At 47.1% G+C, this 21856-nt stretch overlaps 2 protein-coding genes across 3 annotated transcripts in view; one reads left to right on the top strand and one right to left on the bottom strand.

Annotated features, from left to right (window-relative positions):
* ABAT (4-aminobutyrate aminotransferase) overlaps window positions 1-21856 on the top strand; it is an 88282-nt gene that overhangs the window by 42475 nt on the left and 23951 nt on the right. The window contains exons 2-6 of the mRNA XM_060122360.1: window positions 7116-7230; window positions 12582-12679; window positions 14412-14441; window positions 16453-16570; window positions 21040-21089. Coding sequence (XP_059978343.1) covers window positions 7161-7230; window positions 12582-12679; window positions 14412-14441; window positions 16453-16570; window positions 21040-21089 — 366 coding nt within the window. The 5' untranslated portion in view covers window positions 7116-7160. The remainder of the gene's footprint in view (window positions 1-7115; window positions 7231-12581; window positions 12680-14411; window positions 14442-16452; window positions 16571-21039; window positions 21090-21856) is intronic.
* TMEM186 (transmembrane protein 186) overlaps window positions 10694-21856 on the bottom strand; it is a 45621-nt gene continuing 34458 nt past the window's right edge. For both annotated transcript variants that reach the window (XR_009535069.1, XR_009535068.1), the window contains 2 exons: window positions 16507-16686; window positions 10694-10810 (listed from right to left, as the gene is read on the bottom strand). The gene's annotated coding sequence lies outside the window, so the exon portion shown is untranslated. The remainder of the gene's footprint in view (window positions 10811-16506; window positions 16687-21856) is intronic.

Consider the following 21856-nt stretch of genomic DNA (forward strand, 5'->3'; position numbering starts at 1 on the left):
GGTGGAAACCCAAGGGTTTCAACTTGTTTTGACTGAAACGCACAGTAAGAAACAGCATTTATTGTAGGGGCTCTGGGTGTCTGAAACAAAGATCGCCCCCATCTGCCGCGTACTCTGATGGTTCCTATTCTGTCTAATTTATTGATTGATTGAAATTTCTCTTTAGGTTCTGTCAAGGAGAAAAGTCCCTGTCCTCCTTTAACACCTGTCTAAGGGCTGGTGGTCTCCATCCCAGCAAAAATAGGGGGCCTGGCCGAGGCCGGAAACCTTGGGTAGTCAACTGCATCCAACTTTTAATTTAACAACCTGTCTTGATTTTCTTACATTCTTTCCCCCATCCCCTTTATTTGCCCCAGATGAAACTTTGAGGAAAAGGGGCTGGGGAGTGATTAGTAAGGGTTGTAGGAAAATAGCTTTATAAAGTTTAGAAAGCAAGTTGATCTCAGGGCTTCCCTGACAGTCCAGTGGTTAAGACTCGGAGCTTCCAAAGCATGGGGCGCGGGTTTGATCCCTGGTCGGGGAACTAAGATCCCAGGTGACTCTCGGCACAAACAAAAAGTTAAAAAAAAAAAAAAAAGATATAAAGCAAGTTGATTTCAAGAAGTAACGTTAAGTAAATACATGTTGTACGAGATTAAGAATGTGAGGGAGAAGCAGTATGCTGGGAAGAGGTTTGGAAAACACAGAGGGAGATGGGATTTTAGGGACCAAGCAACCAGCTTGTTTCCGTTCAGAGTCTGGGATCTCTCCAGCCCCGCCTTGGCCACAAGCCTCAGGGTGTGCCAGTGCTCAGAAAGCTCGCCCTCCGGCCCGGGGCCCTTCAGCTCACCTCCTCCTTTCTCCAGATGTGCCGCGGATGGCAGAGGGCGTGGCGGGAGGAACAGGGTGGTGCTGGGACCCCTTCTGGGGTAAGAGTGGAGGTGGGGAGTAGTGCTGCCAGGTATTCTGAGCAAACTGCTCGCCACGTGCTTCTCGGGGTCAGAAGGGGCCTTGGAAACCATATGATCCAACACCTACATTTTACACACGAGGAAACCGAGGCCAGGAGAGTGATGTGTCTTCTGTGCGCAAGCCAAACAAGGGCTGTGGTGGACAGTCAGTGACACAGTGACTTTAGATTTGAGGGCAGGGGAATGTTATTGTTAAATTGTTGTTTTAACACAAATTTCAGACCTGCTCGCTAATTTTAAATATGATCTACCTTAAAAGGTATGTGGGACTGTCTGCCTTTCACAGCTCAAATGCGGTGAGTCCGGGAGCTGTGCTGAGCTCCGGGTACCTGGTGAACAGGAAGAACTCCATCCCCACTCTCTCGGGGTTTGCATTTTTCTAAGTGTGATTGGAGGGTTTTAGGCAGGAGAGTGATGTGAGATGAATTATCCTTTAAAAAGGTCAGAAACCAATTAGAAAACAGAAGGAGAGGAAGAGAGAAAGCCAGGAACCCCCTGAGGGCATCATTGCCCTGCCAGGTGAGAGACAGGCATGACTGGCCCCCAGCAAGACCCCTGGGCACCCAGCTCTCTGCTGTCACTGTTGCTGCTTTGCAGTCTCCGCCCGGGAAAAGGAGCCCCTCCTGTGACCGACTTGCATCTGAGGGGCCCCAGAGTGAGTCTGCAGGGAGAGTCTGCCTGTAGGCTGTCCCCTTTCCTCAGTGATCCCAGAAACCTCCAGGGATCTCAGACCACAGAGCTCTAGAATCAACGACTGCACTATTACAGTGCACGTGACAGACATCACTAATCTATCACAGCTCTTTTAAAGCTGGGTCTTGCTCTGCATTTCATCAGAGTGCCTATGCACGGTGCCTGGCGTATCACAGGGGCACAGGGACATCTGCTAAGTGAATGAATGAAGCAGATGGGTCAAATGACAACTTGCGATCACACAGCCTGTAGCGGCAGGAATTCAAACGCAGGCCTCTATGATCAGGATGTGTCATTCCCCTCTATGCCCTTTTCTGGTCCTCTCTCTCCCCTCTGTGAAAGAGGAGGGATCACTCAACAATTCTCTTTTTTATTGAGGTCAAATTCACATAACAAAATTAACTATCAACCATCTTCAGTGAACAATTCTGTGCCTTTTAATACATTCACAATGTCGTACAACCATCACCACTATCTAGTTCCAAAATTTTTCATCACCCAAAATAGAAACCCTGTGTCCATTCAATAGTCACTCCCACTATCCTCTCTTCCCAGCCCCTGGCAACCACTGATCTGCCTTCTATCTCTTTGGATTTACCTATTCTTGAAGTTTTATATATAAACAGAATCTTACAATGTGTGACCTTTGACGTCTGGATTCCTGCATTTACCATAATGTCTTTGAGGTTCATCCATGTTGTATCGGTGCTTCTTTCCTTTTCATGGCGAATGATACTCCCTGGTATAGACAGACCGCTTGGTGTTCATCTGCTCATCCATTGAGGGACAGTGGGTTGTTTCCAACTTCTGATGATTGTGAATGGTGCTGCTGTGAACATGCATGTTTATGTATTTATTCCTATTTTCAGTTCTTTTGGGAGTGGAATTGCTGGGCCATATAGTTATCCTACGTTTAACATTTTGAGGAAGGCATGATTCTTAAACCGCCATCTCTAAGGCTGAGGGTTTAGGAGCTGGTCCCTGGCTGCTTCCTCGCCATCATCTCCCACCCTGGTTGGTGCCCTCCACTCAGCTCAGCCCAGCAAGCCCCCCTCCCCAGCTCAACGATGACCCCAGCGTCTCATTGACGCGCTGAGTACTCATTCCCTCCCTGTCCTCTGGGACTTGGCTGAACAGGATCCTTCCGGATAAGACGAGCAGCTGGTACCCTCCCTCCTTGAGAGGGTCTCCAGAGGGTTCCATCTGGCGATCAGCTGTTTCTGCCCCTCATCTTCCCTTCCACCACTCTGTGATTTCTTGCCTGAATCCTTGGCCATTCCATGTCCTTTCATGCCTCCGAGCATTAGCTCAGGCCTTACCTCCCCTTTCTTCTGTGACTTCTGAAATCTCGCAGCCTTTCAAGGGGCAGCACGCCCCCCAACCCAGAATTAATATTTCTGTTCCCATGGTACCTTGCTTATACCAGCAAAAGTCAGGGTTCCATTCTGTCTTATACAGAATTAGTTGTTGACAGTGAACTGGACATTTTTTCACCTGCCTATCCTGCCAGGTTATTTTAAGAATTTATCAACATGATGCGTAAAGCAGCCAGTACATTAAATTCTCCCATTTTTCCCCGCTTCATTCCTCTGACACTAAATTATGAGCTTCAGAAAGAGAGGAGCATTTTATCCATCTTCGTTTTCTCCTATGCCTAAATAATGCAGTGCCTTGCCTGAAACAGGTGCCTAATTAATTTTGTTGATTGAATTAGTGGGCCAGGGACAGTGAATGAATGACATTAATTCTTCTGATTGTTGGAAATATATTGTGCTAAGAACTAACGTCTGATAGAGATCAGGTTTCGTTATAAGGTCAGTTTCAACTGCGGGCCACTGAAATATCACTGAGATATATTTCCCAGTGTGACATTTTGTAATTGAAAGTGTATAGATGTGACTTTCACTTTTGCAGAGCATTCAAATGTTAATATGCTAGCTCTCCGAGATTCTCACATTTTCAAAAACACATCTAGCATTTTCAAAAACACGTCTAATGGAAATTGAACTGTGTGGAGTCTTAAGTGCTCCCGTTAGAGACCAATGCTCTTAAATGAGAGACAGCAACTACTCTTTCTACCTAGTTACCAGGCTGCTAAAAATTAACAGGCTTGCATTGAGTTGGCTGTTCTGGAATAGATCAAAATATCCATTGAGTTATCAAGGAAAGAGTCTGGTTTCTCAGTTAATTTAAGGTCGCACCTTCCAAGCCCATGCTTTTCTCAATAATATTTTCTCGGGTGAAAAGCAATAAGATTTCCCCTCTGAACTAGATCATTTGTATTCATCAAGCCCCGTTGCTTCTACAGTAGGTGTTTTGTTATTCACTGACTTAATCGATGTTGTAATGAAAGGTTTGGGGTCAGGCAGTCCGAAGCAATCCTATGACCAAATCCAAATACCATAACTCCTCCGAGCTTCCATCTCGTCGTCTCTGAAACGGAGAGATACACTACTGCTGGTTGAGCAGATTGAGGGGAATAAAGTACCCTTCAGAACAGTCACTTCCACCCTGGAGGAATCCCGATCCCCCACTGGGCAGAGAAGGTTTGCCGCCCAGAAGACTTCATCCTTAGCCACCCTGCAGGGCCTTGCTCCACCTGCAGTGCTGAGTAGAAGCCGCATTATTATGGTTTTGTTTATCATTTTCTTTTTCTTTTATTGGCTGTGCCGTGTGGCATGTGAGATCTTAGTTCCCTGACCAGGGATCGAACCTGCACCCCCTGCAGTGGAAGCACGGAGTCTAAATCACTGGACCACCGGGGAAGTCCCAGAAGAGGCATTATTATTCCCAGTGCACTCCCAAAATTTGGGGCTCTGACGCTCTAACCATGCTGTTAGCTAGGATTCTGTTTGCAAGCAACAGAAATCCATTCAAAGTAATGCAAGCAAGCCCCGAAAAGTGGGGAAGGGGGAGGCTTTCTGGACTTTCTTACCAAGGCACTATTAGCATGGGAACACTTTTCCCTCACTTCTGATGTTTCCTCCCACGTGGAGGGACATCTTTGAGCGTAACACTCCTGGCTCTCCCCTGCCCCCACCCACTCACCCCCCGGGAAGGTAACTCAGGTCCCCCCAACAAGTTCAGAAGTGGGTGCTGCACTCATGGCCGAGCTGAGCTGCAGGCTTGAGATGGAACCAGGGAGTCCCCCACATGCCGGACCCACTTTCTCTCTCCTGTGGCTGCTTCTCTCTAGTGCACAGGCCACATTCTTCTCCATGAAAAGACCCTGTTTGGGGACTTCCCTGGTGGTCCAGTGGTTAAGACTCTGCTCCCAATGCATGGGGCCTGGGTTCGATCCCTGGTCAGGGAACTAGATCCCGCATGCCACAACTAATGATCCTGCACACGGCAACGAAGATCCCGCATGCCGCAACTAAGACCCAGCGCAGCCTAATTAATTAATTAATTAATTAATTAAACAAAAGACCCTGTTTGAACGCCAGCTCCTCTTACAAGGTAGATAGTGGCTGACCCAACAGCTCCCAGGACTCTGGCCCAGCCGGGACCAGTCAGGTATGACCAGTGGGGCTGGGTCACACAGAACAGACCTGGCTGCCATGTCTACACCCCTGTAGATGGAGGGAGAAGTTTCTGAGAATGGTGAATGGTGACATTTGCTGACCCTGGACTCAGACAGCTGAGTTCTGTTTTCAGATCCACCATTAACATCTACGTACCTCAGTTTCCTCATCTGTAAAAAGGGTGTGATATAGCATTGTTGTGGGTGTTAATAATAATAATAAATGTTAATAATACTGTATGTAAAGTGCTTAGCACAGTGGGCAGCATGTAGAAAGGACTCGGGAAACAGAGTAATAATGAGAAGCGAATGCTTCCGTCGTTGTTCTGAGAAACAATACAGGTCTATACCCAGTATTGTAGGTACACAAGGAAAATACATGTGCCAAGTAACAAAGCATGTATTTAGTGAGAAGACCCACAAACAAAAAGATGCACAGGGAGTACGTTTGAATGGTGGCCTGGGGAGAGGGGGATGGAGGGGGGAGAGGTGATAAAAAGAAGCAGATAAACAATGGGGGAGGGAGGCTTTGCTCCAGGCCCACAGTGCAAAGGCAACTAACAGAGCTAGGTGCCGGGATTGGGGATCAGGGCTTAGGAGCAATCTGGAGAGAATCAACCAACACACCTGTAAAGTGGGAGCTGGGAACCCTGACTCCCTGGGGCTGCGTAGAGTAACTATCTACTGGGCTCTGGGCCTGTTTCAGTTTCAAAACTGAAAATCCCACATTCCAGGGACCCCTCTCAGTCCAGAACAAACTCGGGAGAAGTACAACCCCCAAAATGGGCCACCGGATACGCCTCTGGATCTGCAGGATTCCCAACCACCGATATTCTGTATGTGAACAGGGCAGAGGGAGCTCCCTGCTTCCCACATTGAGCAGTCATTGTGACGTCTGCTGTGAAGTTTCGTCCGTCTGGGTCTTTCCATCGTGTAGAACACAGGCCTGCCTTGCTTATCCCAGGTGGACGATGCCCTGAGCTTGCCAGCTCACCTACAGAGAGCCCTCAAGCCAACTCTGTCCCCTCTCTTTGTTTTTCCATCTAGAAAATGGGCATAATAATCCTACCTGGCTACAAGGTCAAATGAAAACATGTGAACAGGCTTTGATTTAAAGTGTATATACTGGGGAATGCCCTGGAGGTCCAGTGGTTAGGTCTCAAAGCTTTCACTGCTGTGGCCTGGGTTCAATCCCTGGTCCAGGAACTAAGATCCTGCAAGTCACGCGGTCAAAAAGTTTTTTTTTAAAGTTTATATTCTGGGCTTCCCTGGTGGCTCAGTGGTTGAGAATCCACTTGCCAATGCAGGGGACACGGGTTCAATCCCTGGTCCGGGAAGATCCCACATGCCGCGGAGCAACTAAGCCCGTGCGCCACAACTACTGAGCCTGCAGTCTACAGCCTGTGAGCCACAACTACTTAGCCCACGTGCCACAACTACTGAAGCCCGCATGACTAGAGCCCGTGCTCCGCAACAAGAGAAAACACCGCAATGAGAAGCCCGCGCACCAAAACAAAGAGTAGCCCCTGCTCACCGCAACTAGAGAAAGGCCACACTCAGCAATGACCCAACGCAGCCAAAAATAAATAAAATAAATTTATTTTTTAAAAAAGTTTAGGGCTTCCCTGGTGGCGCAGTGGTTGAGAGTCCGCCTGCCGATGCAGGGGACACGGGTTCGTGCCCCGGTCCAGGAAGATCACACATGCCGTGGAGCGGCTGGGCCCATGAGCCATGGCCGCTGAGCCTGTGCGTCCGGAGAGGCCACAACAGTGAGAGGCCTGCGTACCACCAAAAAAAAAAAAAAAAAAGTTTATATTCTGTATAAAAGCAAAGGATTTCATATTAGAAGAACCTTCTCCACTGTGTGGGGAAATTGTGGGGAGTGGGATACTTGGCCAGCAAGGGTGTGGTCTTGGTTGGCGTGACTCTGTGCTTCTGTTTTCTTTCAGGGCAGGAGCGTGTGACAGGGGTCTCTGTTGCCGGTGGAGGTGACCATGGCCTCCATGTTGCTCACCCGGCGGCTGGCCTGCAGCTTCCAGCACAACTACCGCCTGCTGGTGCCCGGTAAGCCCTAGGGGGTTCTCGGCAAGAACTGGCCCTAATGGAAGACACAATCCGGACTAGGGATTTGGGGTCTGAAAAAGTCCTTGGGGATAAAGGGATCCACTGTCCCACCCACCCCCATAAAACTGTCCCCATCGCCACACCTCCCATCTCCACCATGTGCTCCTGTCCCCGGGTGGACAGCCCTGCAGTGGTCAGGGAGCTGATCCATCCTAGAGCCACTCTGCTGGTACGGAGGTGGTGGTCCCAGCAGCCAGAAGGGCCCAGCTGGCTGCATAGGGATTGCTGGAGAAAACATAGCTGGGTTTACTGCGGAGAAACAAGAAAACGACAGAAGTCCTTACAATTCACCTGAAAGCTTCAAGGGCACTGGGTGGGAGGCCCCATCCCAGGAATGTCCACCCCACCCTCTCCCTCACCTCCACTCACCCTGCACCTAACCGGCCAACAGCACTGGCTCATTCTGCCGCCGTGGTCTCTCTCAGATGCTTCTACTTCTGTCTCGCTGAGTTCAGTGTAGCCCAGTGAGCACCCTGCCCGCGTGATCTCAGGAGACCTCCCTCCCTATAGTCTAATGAGGAAGGAAAGGGTGAATCCCATTTTACAGATGAGAAAATTGAGGCTCAAGAAGCAAAGTCACACAGCCCCTTGAATGCAAGTCAGTCCGGCTCCAGACACTGGGTTATCATCACCACTCCCCCACGTGCCTCCCAGCAGCTCTGGGAGAGGGAGGCTTGCAGTAGCCTCCTTTGGACGCCAGCCCCTCCAGGCTGTCCCCAGTTTTCAGAGCCCCGTGCTTGCTGTCACAATGTCCCCTTCTTATTGTCAGTCCTGTCTGCCTTCTGAAGACAAATTGTTTGCCGAGGCCTTGATTTGCATGTTGAATGTTGCAGGTGTTTATATCCTGAGTGCGATAAAAAGCAGGAATGTTCTCTCCTCTCCCACAGGTTTTATTTTTAAATAAACATTTTCTTTTGGAATATTTTAGGTATGCAGAGAAATTGCAGAGGCAGTACAAAGAGATCCCATATGCTCCTCACCTAGTTTTCCCCAGTGTTAGCATCTTACATCACCAGGATGCGTTTGTCACAACTGAGGAACTGACCTTGGTACGTTGCTCTGAACCAAACTGAGACTCAGAGAGGTTATGTAAGTTTCCCAGAGTCTCAGAGCCTGCCAGTGACTGAGCCAGGCTTTGAGCCGAGCCAGGTTGCCCCAGGACCCACACCCTTAACTACATATTAATTATCTATTGTGATATAACAAATACCTGCAAACTTAAGAGGTTAAAATAATGCACGTTTATTATCTCACAGTTTTTGTGGATTATGAATCCAAGGCTTGGTGGATGCTCTGGGTCCAGGTCTCTCGTGAGGCACAGCTGAGCTGCTACCAGGGCTGTGGTCCTGTGTGAAGGTTCACCGGGGGAGCCGGGGATCCACCCTCAAGCTCACTCACGTGGCTGTGGCTGGCTTCAGTGCCACGTGGATGTCTTCATGCAGCAGCTCACAACACGGCAGCTGCTTCCTCAGGGTGAGGGAGAGAAGTGGGTGCCCAAGTGGGGAGCCACAGGCTGCTACCACCCTCACTGTGTTCAGATGCTTCCGTGCAGTGCCTCCACCCACTGGATCACTGCAAAGCCATTAAACATGCTGATAGTTCACGGCCTGAGGCAGTGTTCCCAATGGCATCATGCAAAGCGTTTGTAATCTTATATCAGCAGGTAGAGCACAGAGACCCGGAGACCAGACAGCAAAATGGTTCTCTCAGGGTGGTGAAATTAGACGTGTTTGTTTTTTCATTGTTGCTTACTGATATTTTCCTAGTTAAGAGTAAGTGGGGTGGACAGTTGAGGGGAGGGATAAGGTATGTTGTTTTGTTTTTAAACAAAAGCAGAGCAAACAACTCCAGTGGAACGTGACCTTGATTTTGGCCAGGCTCACATACAGAACCCTTGCTATTTGGGAAAATGACATTCATTTATTACTCTCAGTAGAAGACTAAGAGGACGGTAAAAACGTTGGATGGCTGCTTTTACAGTTTAGAGTTAAAAAATGACTCTGTGGATTGGCACGGCCACAGAGGGCTGGGCTGGATTTACCCGCTGTGCCTGGTCTTGTGCGTCAGGGCACACCCCTGGCTTCTGGTTGTGCTGCTTTATTCATGAATGAAAAAGCTGGATCATTCAATATTAATGCAAACATTTTTTGGCTTCCTTGTACTTTTGATAGTAATTTGCCTCTGGGGGAAGTGAGTCGTTTTGCTGCAAACGTTTCATTTGAAAGACCCACACTAGATGAAATGGAAGATACATCAGTTACATTCACAGCATCTGGGAAAGGAGAGGTCCAGCGGACAGATTTCCAGCTTAGCCACTCAACAAAGTGTGACTTTGGGCAAATTAATTGACCTTTCTGAGCTTTAGTGTCTTCTTTAACATGAGAATCATAATAACGTTTACCACCTAGGGGGTTGTGAGCGTTACATGCAGTAATCCATGTAAATTGCTCAGAATAATGCCTGGTATGTTCACCATTAGTGCTCAGTAAATGGACATCTACTCATGCAACTTGGTATAAGCGATCCCAGAAAAGGCTTCCTTGACAATTTAAATCTTGTTCTTTTTGTGTGTGTGGTTTATGGCATTATATATCATCAAGAGAAAATTTATCGTATTGGTATTTGGTTACTTTCCTCTACAAAAAATCAAAATTGAGATATAGTGGGAAAAGCACAAGTATTCTGGATTTAGGTTCTGGCCTTGCAACTCACTAGCTGTGTGACCTCAGGAAAGTTGCTTAACCTCTCTGATCCTCATCTGTAAAATGGGGACAACATCATCTCACAAAAAGGTTGTGGATTAATTAAAACAAGAGGTGAGCATTTGCCTAGGTAGGGCCTGCCTAGCACAAAGTAGGGACTGAACCTGTGTTAGCTTCCCCATCTTCCTTTTTCCGATAGCACGGTTGCCAAAAAACTCACCAGACTCTGATTTTCAGGATTTCTGCCCAGAGGTTTTGGCCCTCTTCCATCCACACCCACAAAGACTTGGCACATGGTAGGAACCAGTGCAGTTCTTGACCCAGACCCATCCGCCTTGCACCTGGCCATGGCCTCCCCGCCTCATGCCCCATTGATCTCTGCTCCCAGTGGAAGGATCCTTCCCCTCTATCCACTGCCTCTCCTAGCTCCTACCCCAACCCCACCTCCCAGTCCTGTTTACTCATGGTCTTGGCATCTTCATAACCGTGACTCCACATGACCCCACACGCTCCCTGTCATCAGGATCCTTTCAGCTGCAGGTCCCACTGCTAACTCCCTCCATTCCTGGTATTCCTGCTTTCCAACCCCCAAGAAGTCTGATTCCTACAATGCGATGTCAAGACATTTTCCGGAGAAAGGAAGGGAGGACTTGTGTATCCTCATGAGAGGACAACTTACTACTCACAAATTTTTCACTTTCCCCCTTTGCTGGAGACAAAGCAAGACCAGCACTGGTTAAGAGCTCTTTTTATCCAAATAGGCATCCCTGTTGCATGCAGGTCTAGTTGGACTCAGTCTTGACCAGTAACCCTGAGCTCTGGAAGAGAGAAAGAGTTTACAGTTTTCTTAAAAGTCATCAGTGTGTTCCATGACCTTTAACTCTCTGCTAATGGAATAAATGGGAATTCACTTTTCATTGTAAGATCAAACAAAAGATAATAAAAGCTGGTACCTTCATGCCTCAAAATAAGGGTAGTTTTGGGTTTTAACTGGATTTTACGTTCAAAGGGCTACACTTATTGCATAATTAATTCAGAAACCTTCTTTGATATTCAAAGCAATTATGAAAAATTAAGAATGAATTTAAATATGTTTTCTAATATCATGGCTTTTTATAGTTTGGCAAGTTGTGTGTGTGTGTGTGTGTGTGTGTGTGTGTGTGTGTGACAGAGAGAGAGAGAGAGAAAACAGAGAGAGATGCTAGCATGTTTTAGTGTTAGTTTCCTTTCCTATGTAATGCAAACAATAACGACCTACCCCTCAGGGTTGTGGAAAGATAAAATAAGATCACACATATGATTTATATGAAGCATCTAGAGATTCCCTAGTTTGATGCAAGTATGGCAAGCCGTGTAAGAGGAACTCACCTTTGCCAACCACCAAATATGTGCCAGGAAGATGAAAGATGAACAGGGACATTAAAAGGATTTCTAGGGGTTACTGATTATAAATCATTACACACTTATCTTGGATTCCGCACAGCCATCTTTTGCTTAGCGATCAGTGAGACTTGGAATTGAAACTACCCTTCATTTCAGCAAGATGCTGAGCTAAAAAGCTCTGTGAGGTTAGCCTGGGAACTCAAGTTTATTTAACCCTCTACAAGTTTATTACTATGCAAAAAATGTGAAATCAGTTTCAAGCAAATGACTTGTGCCCCAAATATTTTTTAACGAAAAAAATCTATAAGTGAGGACCACCTGAATTTAGACATTTGATTATTCTCTCCTGGATGATTTTTGATCGATGCAACTAGGGGCACAACTCCCGGGTGGGTGCTACTGGCATCTAGTGGGTGGAGGCCAGGGATGCTGCTAAACATCCTACAGTGCCCAGAGCAACCTCCCACAGCAGAGAAGATACAGCCCACAGTGTCAATAGGCCCGAGGCTGAGAAACTCAGGTCTATATATACATACGGATATAGATTCAATTTTTTACAAAATTTGGATAATTTTTATTATGGGTACATAATATTCCCAGTATTCCACTGTCTGTGAAATGGTAGAATGTGGCATATTCTATTCAGCAACTCTCCATTGTTGGACATTTAGGTTGTTGTTGTTAGAAACAATACTATGACAAATATTTTTTGTGTGTTTCTGGTTTTTTTCTTTTTTCTTTTGGCCTCCCTGTGCCGTATGCGGGATCTTAGTTCCTCGACCAGGGATCAAACCCATGCCCCCCGCAGTGGAAGCACAGAGTATTAACCACGGGACCGCCAGGGAAGTCCCAATATTTTTAACCTATATCTTTGTGCACCGGTCCCGTTATTTTCTTGGGATGAATCCTAAACACTGAGATTGCTCACTCGAAAGCAATAGGAAGCCGGCATCAGCTTATCCTCACACCAGCAGGACGTGAGCGTGCCTTCTTGCTTACAGCTTCACTGGCACCGGGCTTTCCCGTTTCTTTAAATCCTCAGGGTTCTTGTGGTGCCCACGTGGCCACACTCAGAGTTCTGGGACAGTCTGGCGGGGATGGGGCTGAGGTACTGACACTGCCTCTGTTAGGGACATTGGGTGTTATAAGGGCAGGAGTCTCACATCTGCTGTCCCCAGGGGTTCTCACCATCTTTGTTTACTGCAGGATCCAGACACATCAGTCAGGCCGCAGCCAAAGTCGACATTGAATTTGATTATGATGGGCCTTTGATGAAGACGGAAGTCCCAGGGCCTAGATCTCTGGTGAGTTGAGCACAGCTGAATGGTGTGTTTCAGAAAAGAGCAAAAAGTGTCCATGGGGCAAGAACACAGCCAAGCTGAGGGCCCCATATCCTTAGCTCCTTTCAGAGTTCACCATTAGAGATCCTGAACCTTAAACCAAGCCATTCCTTCATAAGAAGCCAAAGAAGTCTTCTCAGAGGAGATGTATCAGTTGTCTATTGCCACAATAATGCTGTGTAACAAACAATCACAAAACCTCAGCAGCATACAAGTTGCTCACGCATCCAGGGTTAACTGGCAGTTGGGTAGGCAGCTCTCTTGGGCTCATCTACATGCCTGAGGGATGACTGGCTAGGCTTGTCTTGGGTCACTGTGGTGACTTGGCTCTGCTTTGTGCATCTCTCATGCTCCAGCCAGCCAGGCTGAGCTTGTTCTCACCGTGACCGAAGAGGAGAGCTTGCTGTAGGTCTCTTGAGCTAGGCTCCACACTGGACCACCATCATTTCCACTTCATTCTGTTGGCCAAAGCAAGTTACATGGCTTGCTTTGAGTCCAGAGTCAGGGGCTGGGGTACAGCATTCCAACAACAGTGAAGGAACATGACGATGTGATGTGGCACAGGGCGTGTATAGCACATGCCCCACTGAGCTTGATCTTAAAGGGCCACAAGGAGGAATTGGATGAAGCAGTGCATTCTGCTCTAGGCAAGGGGAATGATGTACAGAGAAGCCCTCAGGGTGACAGTACAGGGTGTTATGAGTAGCTCTGAATCCCTGGAATTGATGTTAGCCTGTGAGATGGAAGAGACACAGGTGAGTGAGGGGTGTTGCTGCTTCTCCTCAAAGAAGCTACAAAACCTGCATACAACACACTTTGGAAGGCTGGTTAACCTTGATTCTGTGTTGTAATGTGCAATACTATTTCTAATGTTTGCACCTAAAATATAACAGTGTAAACCTTTTTAATACAAATTTATTTTCTTTGCATATTTTGCAGATTTTATCCACAGTGTCTTTTTTTTTAAGTCAAAAGCTGTCTCTTTTGTCATTGAAACTATTTAATAAATACAGAAATCTTTGTACCGATGTAAATGATTGTAGTTATTTTGCATAGTCTTTTTGCTGACAAAAGACTTTTTTCATGCATATTTGTTTTGGGGAGGGTGGATTTTAATTTAATAATCGTAAAATACTTGGAATAAATTTCATATTCTTGTCATGAATATTATTTTGTATTTTTACGTGGAAATACATAGTTTTATGACACTAATTGCTAAAGTTTACTTTATGTTGACTTGTTTTTAAAGAAGAAATCCTTGTAATAGTAAAACCACTAGTTTGTAATTCCCGGTTTCTATGTGGAATTGTACAAGTGGGGTGTTCAGATTATAATTATAAATGGTTCTTTGATGTGCAAATTTCTATTTTCAGTTAATTTTATTTTCCTAATGGGATGTTAAAGCCTTTTTTTTTACCCCTTAATAAAAAGAGAGCCCATGCTTTTCTGGACATTAGATAAATATCTTCAGCTTAAATTTTTTTGTTAAATAGTTTATTTGACTGTAATCTTTGAAGTGTCTAAACCTCCAGCCTGTCTGTTGTACTGGTAATTTAACTGGCAGGAATTGTTTCCTGCCCACTAATTCTTTTAAGCAATTTAAAAATATTTATAATATTGGGAAAACATGAAAGATTTTAAGCTGCTCTGGCAAGCATGTGTCCTTGCTCTAATGCATTTCTCTTCTCTCCTGCAGGAGTTAATGAAACAGCTGAATGTAATTCAGGTGAGTGGGGATGAAACAGCTGAATGTAATTCAGGTGAGTGGGGATGAAATAACAATCCTTCCATTGCTTCTTTGTTACAGTTTCACCAAAGGAGGCAAACACTTAATCTGTGCTGGCTCTTTTTTAAAAACATGCAGCTGACTTTTTTTTTTTTTTTTGCGGTATGTGGGCCTCTCACTGTTGTGGCCTCTCCCGTTGCCGAGCCCAGGCTCCGGACGCGCAGGCTCAACGGCCATGGCTCACGGGCCCAGCCGCTCCGCGGCATGTGGGATCTTCCCGGACCGGGGCACAAACCGGTGTCCCCTGCATCGGCAGGCGGACTCTCAACCACTGAGCCACCAGGGAAGCCCATGCAGCTGACTTTTGATCTAAACATTTTTTTTCTAATTTCCCTTGTGATTTCTTCTTTGACTCATTGGTTATTTATGTGTTGTGTAATTTCCACATTTTGGTGAACTTCCCAAACTTCTTTCTTTCTTTTTAAATTTTTAAAAATTTTATTTATTTATTTATGGATGCGTTGGGTCTTTATTGCTGTGCGCGGGCTTTAGTTGCAGTGAGCGGGGGCTATGCTTCTTTGCAGTGCACAGGCTTCTCATTGCAGTGGCTTCTCTTGTTGGGGAGCACGGGCTCTAGTCACGTGGGCTTCAGTAGTTGTGGCACGCAGGCTCTAGACTGCAGGCTCAGTAGTTGTGGTGCACGGGATTAATTGCTCCGCGGCATGTGGGATCATCCCGGACCAGGGCTCGAACCTGTGTCCCCTGCGTTGGCAGGCAGATTCTTAACCACTGCGTCACCGGGGAAGCCCCCCAAACTTCTTTCTGTTATCGATTTCTAATCTCATCTCATTCTGTTGGGGTTGGAAACTTATTTTGAGTGATTTCAATCCTTTGAAATTTATTGAGCCTTTTTTATGGCCTAGCATATCATCTATTCTGGAAAATGTTCCACATGCGCTCGAAAGGGACATGAACCTTACTGTTGTTGGGTAGGGTGTTCCATGCATGTCTGTGAGATCTATTGATCTGGAGTGTATTCACGTTAATCCTCTGCCTGTTTGTTCAATCCGTTGCTGAAAACCAGGTACCGAAGTCTCCAGCTAGTCTTATAGAATTATTTTTCCCTTCAATTCTGTTGGGTTTTGCTTCATGTATTTTGGGGCTGTGTTAGCAGGTGCTTATATGTTTATAGTCGTCTTAGTGGATGGACCCTTTTGTCATCATAAAATGCCTCTCTTTACCTCTAGGAACATTTTGTTTGTTTTACAGTCAATTTTGTCTGATATTAGTAGACACCATGGCATCTTTCTTATGATTGCTGTGAGAATCATATATCTTTTCCCATATTTTTACTTTCAACCTCATTTGTATTCTTGAATCTACAGTATGTCTCATGTAGACAGCATATAACTGAATCTTATTTTTTAAATTTTTTTTAACTGAATCTTTTTATCCAGTCTGATGGTTTCTGATTTTTTTTATTGAATTGCTTAATCCATGCACAGTTAATGTTATTATTGGTGTAGTTGTATTTGCAGCTTCCGTTTTATTTTTTGTTCTCTCTCTGTCTCACGTCTTTTTTGTTCCTCTCTTCATTTTCTACTAATTTTTTGTACATAAAGTGAATATCTTCTAGTGTACCATTTTCATTTCTTTCATAATCACTATATATTTTTTAGTTTTCTTAGGCCCTAAGGCTTACTATATACATTTTAACTTTTCAGAATCTTCTTCAGAGTTATATCTCCATCTTTTTTGTTGTGATATATAAAACACATACAGAAAAAAATCATAAAATACAAATCCACAGCCTAATAAACAATTATAAAGCAAATCACCCATGTAATTACCAGCAGGGCAAAAAATCCAACACTGCCAGCACCCACAGATACCGTCCATGTGTCCATAAATGGGCAGGACATGGCTTACTTCATCAATTCAAGCTTAATCCTGAAAGACTGAGGGTCTAAGGAAGTGCAGTGAGCCTGATCCAGTCTCTCCTTTCCCCAAGAATGCAGAAGCTGTGCACTTTTTCTGCAATTACGAAGAGAGCCGAGGCAATTACCTGGTGGACGTGGATGGCAACCGGATGTTGGATCTTTATTCCCAGATCTCCTCTGTCCCCATAGGTAAGAGCTGGAAAATCAGTCCCTGAATGTAGCCTCTGTCTCTGTGTAGCTGTGGCTCTCCAGACTTCAGCCACTCCTTCCAAGATGTGCATCCTTGTGTGCAGCCAGACACTTCCCTCAAGGGCAGAGAAAAGGAGCAAGTCCTTCGTAGAGCATGTATTACTAGGGACTTTACATGTCTTTTCTCATTTACTCCTCCCCCAAACCCCACAAGTATGGATCTGGGTACATATGCCCATTTTGTAGGTAGATGAGCAAAGCTTGGAGAGGAAGCATAGGTAGAATGTGAACCCATGTCCAATGTCAGCAGTCTTAGGATTCCTGGAAGAAGATCCTGAGGCAGGGATTTGGTGCAAGCGGTTAACTGAGGGAGAGCTCTTGGGAGAAAGGGCAGGGAGGGAGAGAGCAGAGGGCAAGGGGAAATTAAGAAGGATGAGGTCTCAGCCAGAGACCAGCCACAGCTTGATTCCACGGGGGTCTCTGAAGCGGGCATTGCACCCCAGAGTCGGTCCCAGACCAAGGCAAAGAGGCTGGCCTTTTGGTACCCCTGGGCCAGTCAGTCCCTGCCCATCAGCTGCCAGAGGGAAGGACTTGTGTCATCTCTTGGGCGAAGCAGCTTCCATTCACCAGGGGCAATTTCCCAGAGAAGGAGGCAGCTGGAGCCATTAGCAGCGCTGCCCCCGCCCCCCCGCCAACACACACACACACAGAGCAGCTGGGAGAGGGGTGGCTTGCCCGGGAAAGGTGACCTGGAGGGGCACCAGTAGCCTCTGCCTTACCAGGCTCCCCTCCTGGCCATCCAGAGCGAGGCTGTGCTGCTGCAGGAGGACATGGCAGACGGGACAGACGGGGCTGATTGGCACGTGCAGGTGGCTGCTGTTGGTAGCTCGGACGGTCGATGCTTCTTGGGGCGATGGATTACCCATGGCATCCGCTGGTTTGTAGGCTGAGCATCGGATGAAACCTGTCCCTTAGTGGATGATGGCAGACATCCTGGGCTCCCCATCAACAGCTCCCCACCCCCCTCCAAGCCCCTGCACTCAGCCGCCTGGGGTCTTTCCCCTGAGACCCCCCTTTAGGTCCCCATGCCTCTTCTGCTTTCCCCCTGCCCAGTCCCTTGAACCTATTTATTTCCCATTAAGATGAGATTCTATGGGAAAAGAATCTTAAAAAAAAAAAGGGAATGGATATATGTATATGTATAACTGATTCACTTTGCTGGACACCTGAAACTAACACAACATTGTACATCAACTATACTCCCATAGGGGACTTCCCTGGCAGTCCAATGGTTAAGACTCTGCGCTTCCACTGCAGGGGCGCAGGTTCAATCCCTGGTTGGGGAACTAAGATCCCACATGCTACACAGTGCGGCCAGAAAATAAAAAGAATCATAACAAAAAAAAAAAGCTATACTTTTTTTTCCAATAAAATTTTTATTTTCCAATAAAAATTTTAAAAAAAAAGAGAGATTTGGGGAATTCCCTGGTGGTCCAGTTGTTAAGACTCAGCACTTTCACTATGGAGGCCCAGGTTCGATCCTGCTTGGGGAACTAAGATCCCGCAAGCTGCACGGTGAGGCCAAATTAAAAACAAAAAAAAAGGATGAGATTCAACAGTTGGCAGATGACTCATTGTTTGGGGGAAGTTCATCATTCAGAGATCCCTTGGCCTCTGAAAGCGATTTGGAGTCCAAGATTTACAAAACCCTCTCTCCATATCCTGTTGGAGTGAACGGGATAAGATCTCGAGTTTTCCTGGGACTGTGGGCCAGTCTCTTCCCAGCTAACCTCTGCATCCTTCACACCACCCCCCACCACAACCACCCGGGGCTCCTTCTGCTTCAATCCCCAGCCAGCCAGCATCTCTATGGGGGGGGGGGGTGGGAGGATCAGGCTAGCAGTAGCTGTTAAAAGACCAGAAGTTCTAAAAAATTCCCTCTCTGGCCACCTTTTTTCCCACATCTGTAGTCATTGAGATGATTTTTTTTTTTTTTTTTTTTTTTTTTTTTGCGGTACGCGGGCCTCTCACTGTTGTGGCCCCTCCCGTTGCGGAGCACAGGCTCCGGACGCGCAGGCTCAGCGGCCATGGCTCACGGGCCCAGCCGCTCCGCGGCATGTGGGATCTTCCCGGACCGGGTCACGAACACGCGTCCCCTGCATCGGCAGGTGGACTCTCAACCACTGCGCCACCAGGGAAGCCCGAGATGATTTTTTTAAACTAATAATTATTGAGAAATTACTGTCTGCCTGGCATAGTGCCTTCCATGTTATCTCAGGTAATCCCTAAGACCGTCCTATACCATCGGGTCTTTTACTATCACTTCCAGTTTATTGATAGGGAGCCAGGTTTCAAGGGGTTGCAGCTTCCCCCAGCTGTCCAGGGAGCCCAGGATTTGAACCAACGACTCTGCCTCTCAAGCTGACTTCTGTAATAGCAGCCTCCCGGACAGCCGCCCCTGCCCTGCAGTGCGGGGGCCCATGGCATCAAAAGCCCAGGCATAGGATTTCCTGATCAGAGGGCCAGCTCTGCTTTCATCTCTCCTTCTGAAGCCAGTAGGAAATGCTGCATCTGTGGCTTAATTTGATTCCCTGAAACTGCCTTATCTACTGAGGCAGAAAAGTCATAAATACCCAGGCAGCGTGATAAAGAGTCAGAGCTGGAAGACCTCTAGCCAAAGGTCAGTTGGAAAAGTCCCCCAGAGTGTTCCTTCCTTGAGTACTGAGCTCTCCCCAGCCTTGGTCCCAGCACAGCTGTGAGTGGGGCGGGGAGGGGTGGAGTGGAGAGGCAGAGGAACAATGTTAATTACTCTCTCCCTTGGTCCCCACATCACTGCCCCAACCCACGCTCCCTGCATCCCACAGAGTGAAACCACAGGCTTTTCAAATCTGTTCCCTCTTTAATTCCATCAGGAGAGAGTCTCCCCTGGGTGATGCTGGGTCTTTAACACCTGAATCTACACTTGTTATGGAGGAGATCAGGCCCCAGGTTCAGAGCCTTGGGCAGCTTTCTTACCCTAGTGATAGAAAGTGTCCGTTCAAAAGTAAATCTTTTTTTTTTTTGGCTTCTCTGCAAAGCTTGCGGGGATCTCAGTTCCCGGACCAGGGATCGAACCGAGCCATGGAAGCAAAACCCTGGAATCCTAACCATTAGGCCACGAGGGAAATCCCAAAGTAAATCTCTTTAAATTAAAAAGTTAATTGGTTTAAAGAAAGTAGGTGCAAAATATGCATGATAAAAAAAAATGTGATAATTGAAGACTGGGGGTTTTTCTCCAAAGTCTGCTTCCTGCTCCAAGAGTCACTGATGTGTTTTCTGATCTGTAACAGTTTTGAGTTCTAGCCTGTGTTACTGTATCTTCACATTGTTCCATCATTCAACCAATATCTATCAGGCTGAACAATTGGCATCTGCCTTTGAGGGTCCTGCATCTGGTCTCCTGACTTCAGTGCCTCCTACAACCTTGGCCTTCCTGCGCAAGTTGTTGCCAGGATTAGCAATAAGGAACAGAAAGCCCCCTGCACACAGATGCTCAGTAAATGGCAGTAAAGGCTCTGCAGAGCCCAGGACATCTGGCTCCAGTGCTTTGTGGGCCTGTCTTACTCTTCCTTCCTCTATAATATCCCATTTTATCGAGCATCTACTATGTGCAAGAGACTTTGTGTTCAGTATTGCTAATCCTGGCAACAACTGATCTGCTGCTGATGGACGTTAGGTTGCTTTCAAGCCTGCAGGTGTTGGCGAGTCACCATGAAGATAGGTATACACAGGTGTTTTGGGTTTTGTCTTTTTTTGCCATGCCACCTGCAGCATGTGGGATCAGAGTTCCTTGGGCAAAGGATCAAACCCACATCCCCTGCAGTGGAAGCACAGAGTCTTAACCACTGGACCCCGAGGGAAGTCCCTACGTGGGTTTTTATCCACGTGTAGGATAAATTCGTAGAAGAGCAATTTTGCGGAATCAAAGGGCATCCTCGGCCTTGTCGCGGGGTGGCAGGCCCAGGCTGGACATGAGCAAATGTGTTCAGGCAGCACCGGTTGTGCTGGTCGCAGAGTGCAGCCAGCATCCTTCCCTCCCTCAGTCCCTGACCGAATGCCTGTTGAGATTTGACTCAAGCGGTGGACACCGGCGGGGAAGGCAAGGACCACGTTTGCAATTCGTCACGCAGGCCTGGGGAACCCTCCCAACCCTGGTCCCGAGTTAGCTTTAACCTTCATTCACTGTCTGTCTAGTCCAGTGTGTCTCCCACCTGAACATCAGAGTCATCCAGAGAACTAGTAGAAGACTTGGGGGCCTCACCCTGAGTGATTCTGAGTCAGGGGAATCTGGGCTGGGTCCCAGGAATGGGCCTTTGTGTGTAAAGAGAGTTGCAGGGTTGGAAGGGAAGGGAGGGGGCAGGCAATGGGAGGGAGGGGCATGGGACCCCCGGATCCGATGCTGGTCTCTAACCATATCTTCCTCTCCCCAGGTTACAACCATCCTGCTCTCATGAAACTCATCCAACAGCCTCAAAATGTGGTGAGTCCCCGGGTTATGCAGTGTTCACAGAGATTCAGAGGATCACTGGGGCAGCCTTTGGAAATAGTCCATCCCTTCAGTCATCCCTTAAATATTTATTGAGCACATACTATGCGCTAAGTGCTTGGTACGCCTTGGGTGAGCCCTGCTCCCATGGAGGCAGCCAGTTAGCCTACACATAAGTAGAGAATTGCAAACATACTAAGTGCTACAGACCGAGGCAGTCAGTGTTATGTGGGCATAAAACAGTGATAATGATAATAATGAACAATAGTTACGAGCATAATACGTGCAGACACTGTGGCTGGCACTTCACAGATTGAATATTGCCAAGTCTATGAGGCAGCTACTGTTGTTATCCCTGTTTTACAGAGGAGGGACCTGAGGCACAGAGAGGTTAAGTATTTGTCCAAGGTCACACAGCTAGAGGAGGTGCTGGGAATAAAACCCACAGGAGGTGGGCTTTTTGGGGATGGAGGGGCTGGGGGTCAGGGAAGAGTGGTCCCTGCAGGGAGAGGAGGGTGGGAGGGAGAGGAGCAGAGAGCTTCAGGAACAAAAGAGGACAGCACAGCCGGAGCAGAGAGGGCCAGGAAGGATCCAAGTATGACTGGAGTGGCAGGCAGGGGGCAGGTGACACACAGTTTCTCATCCTCGGCACTGTTAACATTTGTAGCCAGATTCTTCTCTGTTGTGGGCGCCGCTGATGATTGATGACACTGGCTGTAACACACACGTGGAGACATGCCTACATGCTGAGTGTACTGCTG

This window comes from Lagenorhynchus albirostris, chromosome 15 (assembly GCF_949774975.1).
Source record: "Lagenorhynchus albirostris chromosome 15, mLagAlb1.1, whole genome shotgun sequence".
Taxonomy (NCBI): Eukaryota; Metazoa; Chordata; class Mammalia; order Artiodactyla; family Delphinidae; genus Lagenorhynchus; species Lagenorhynchus albirostris.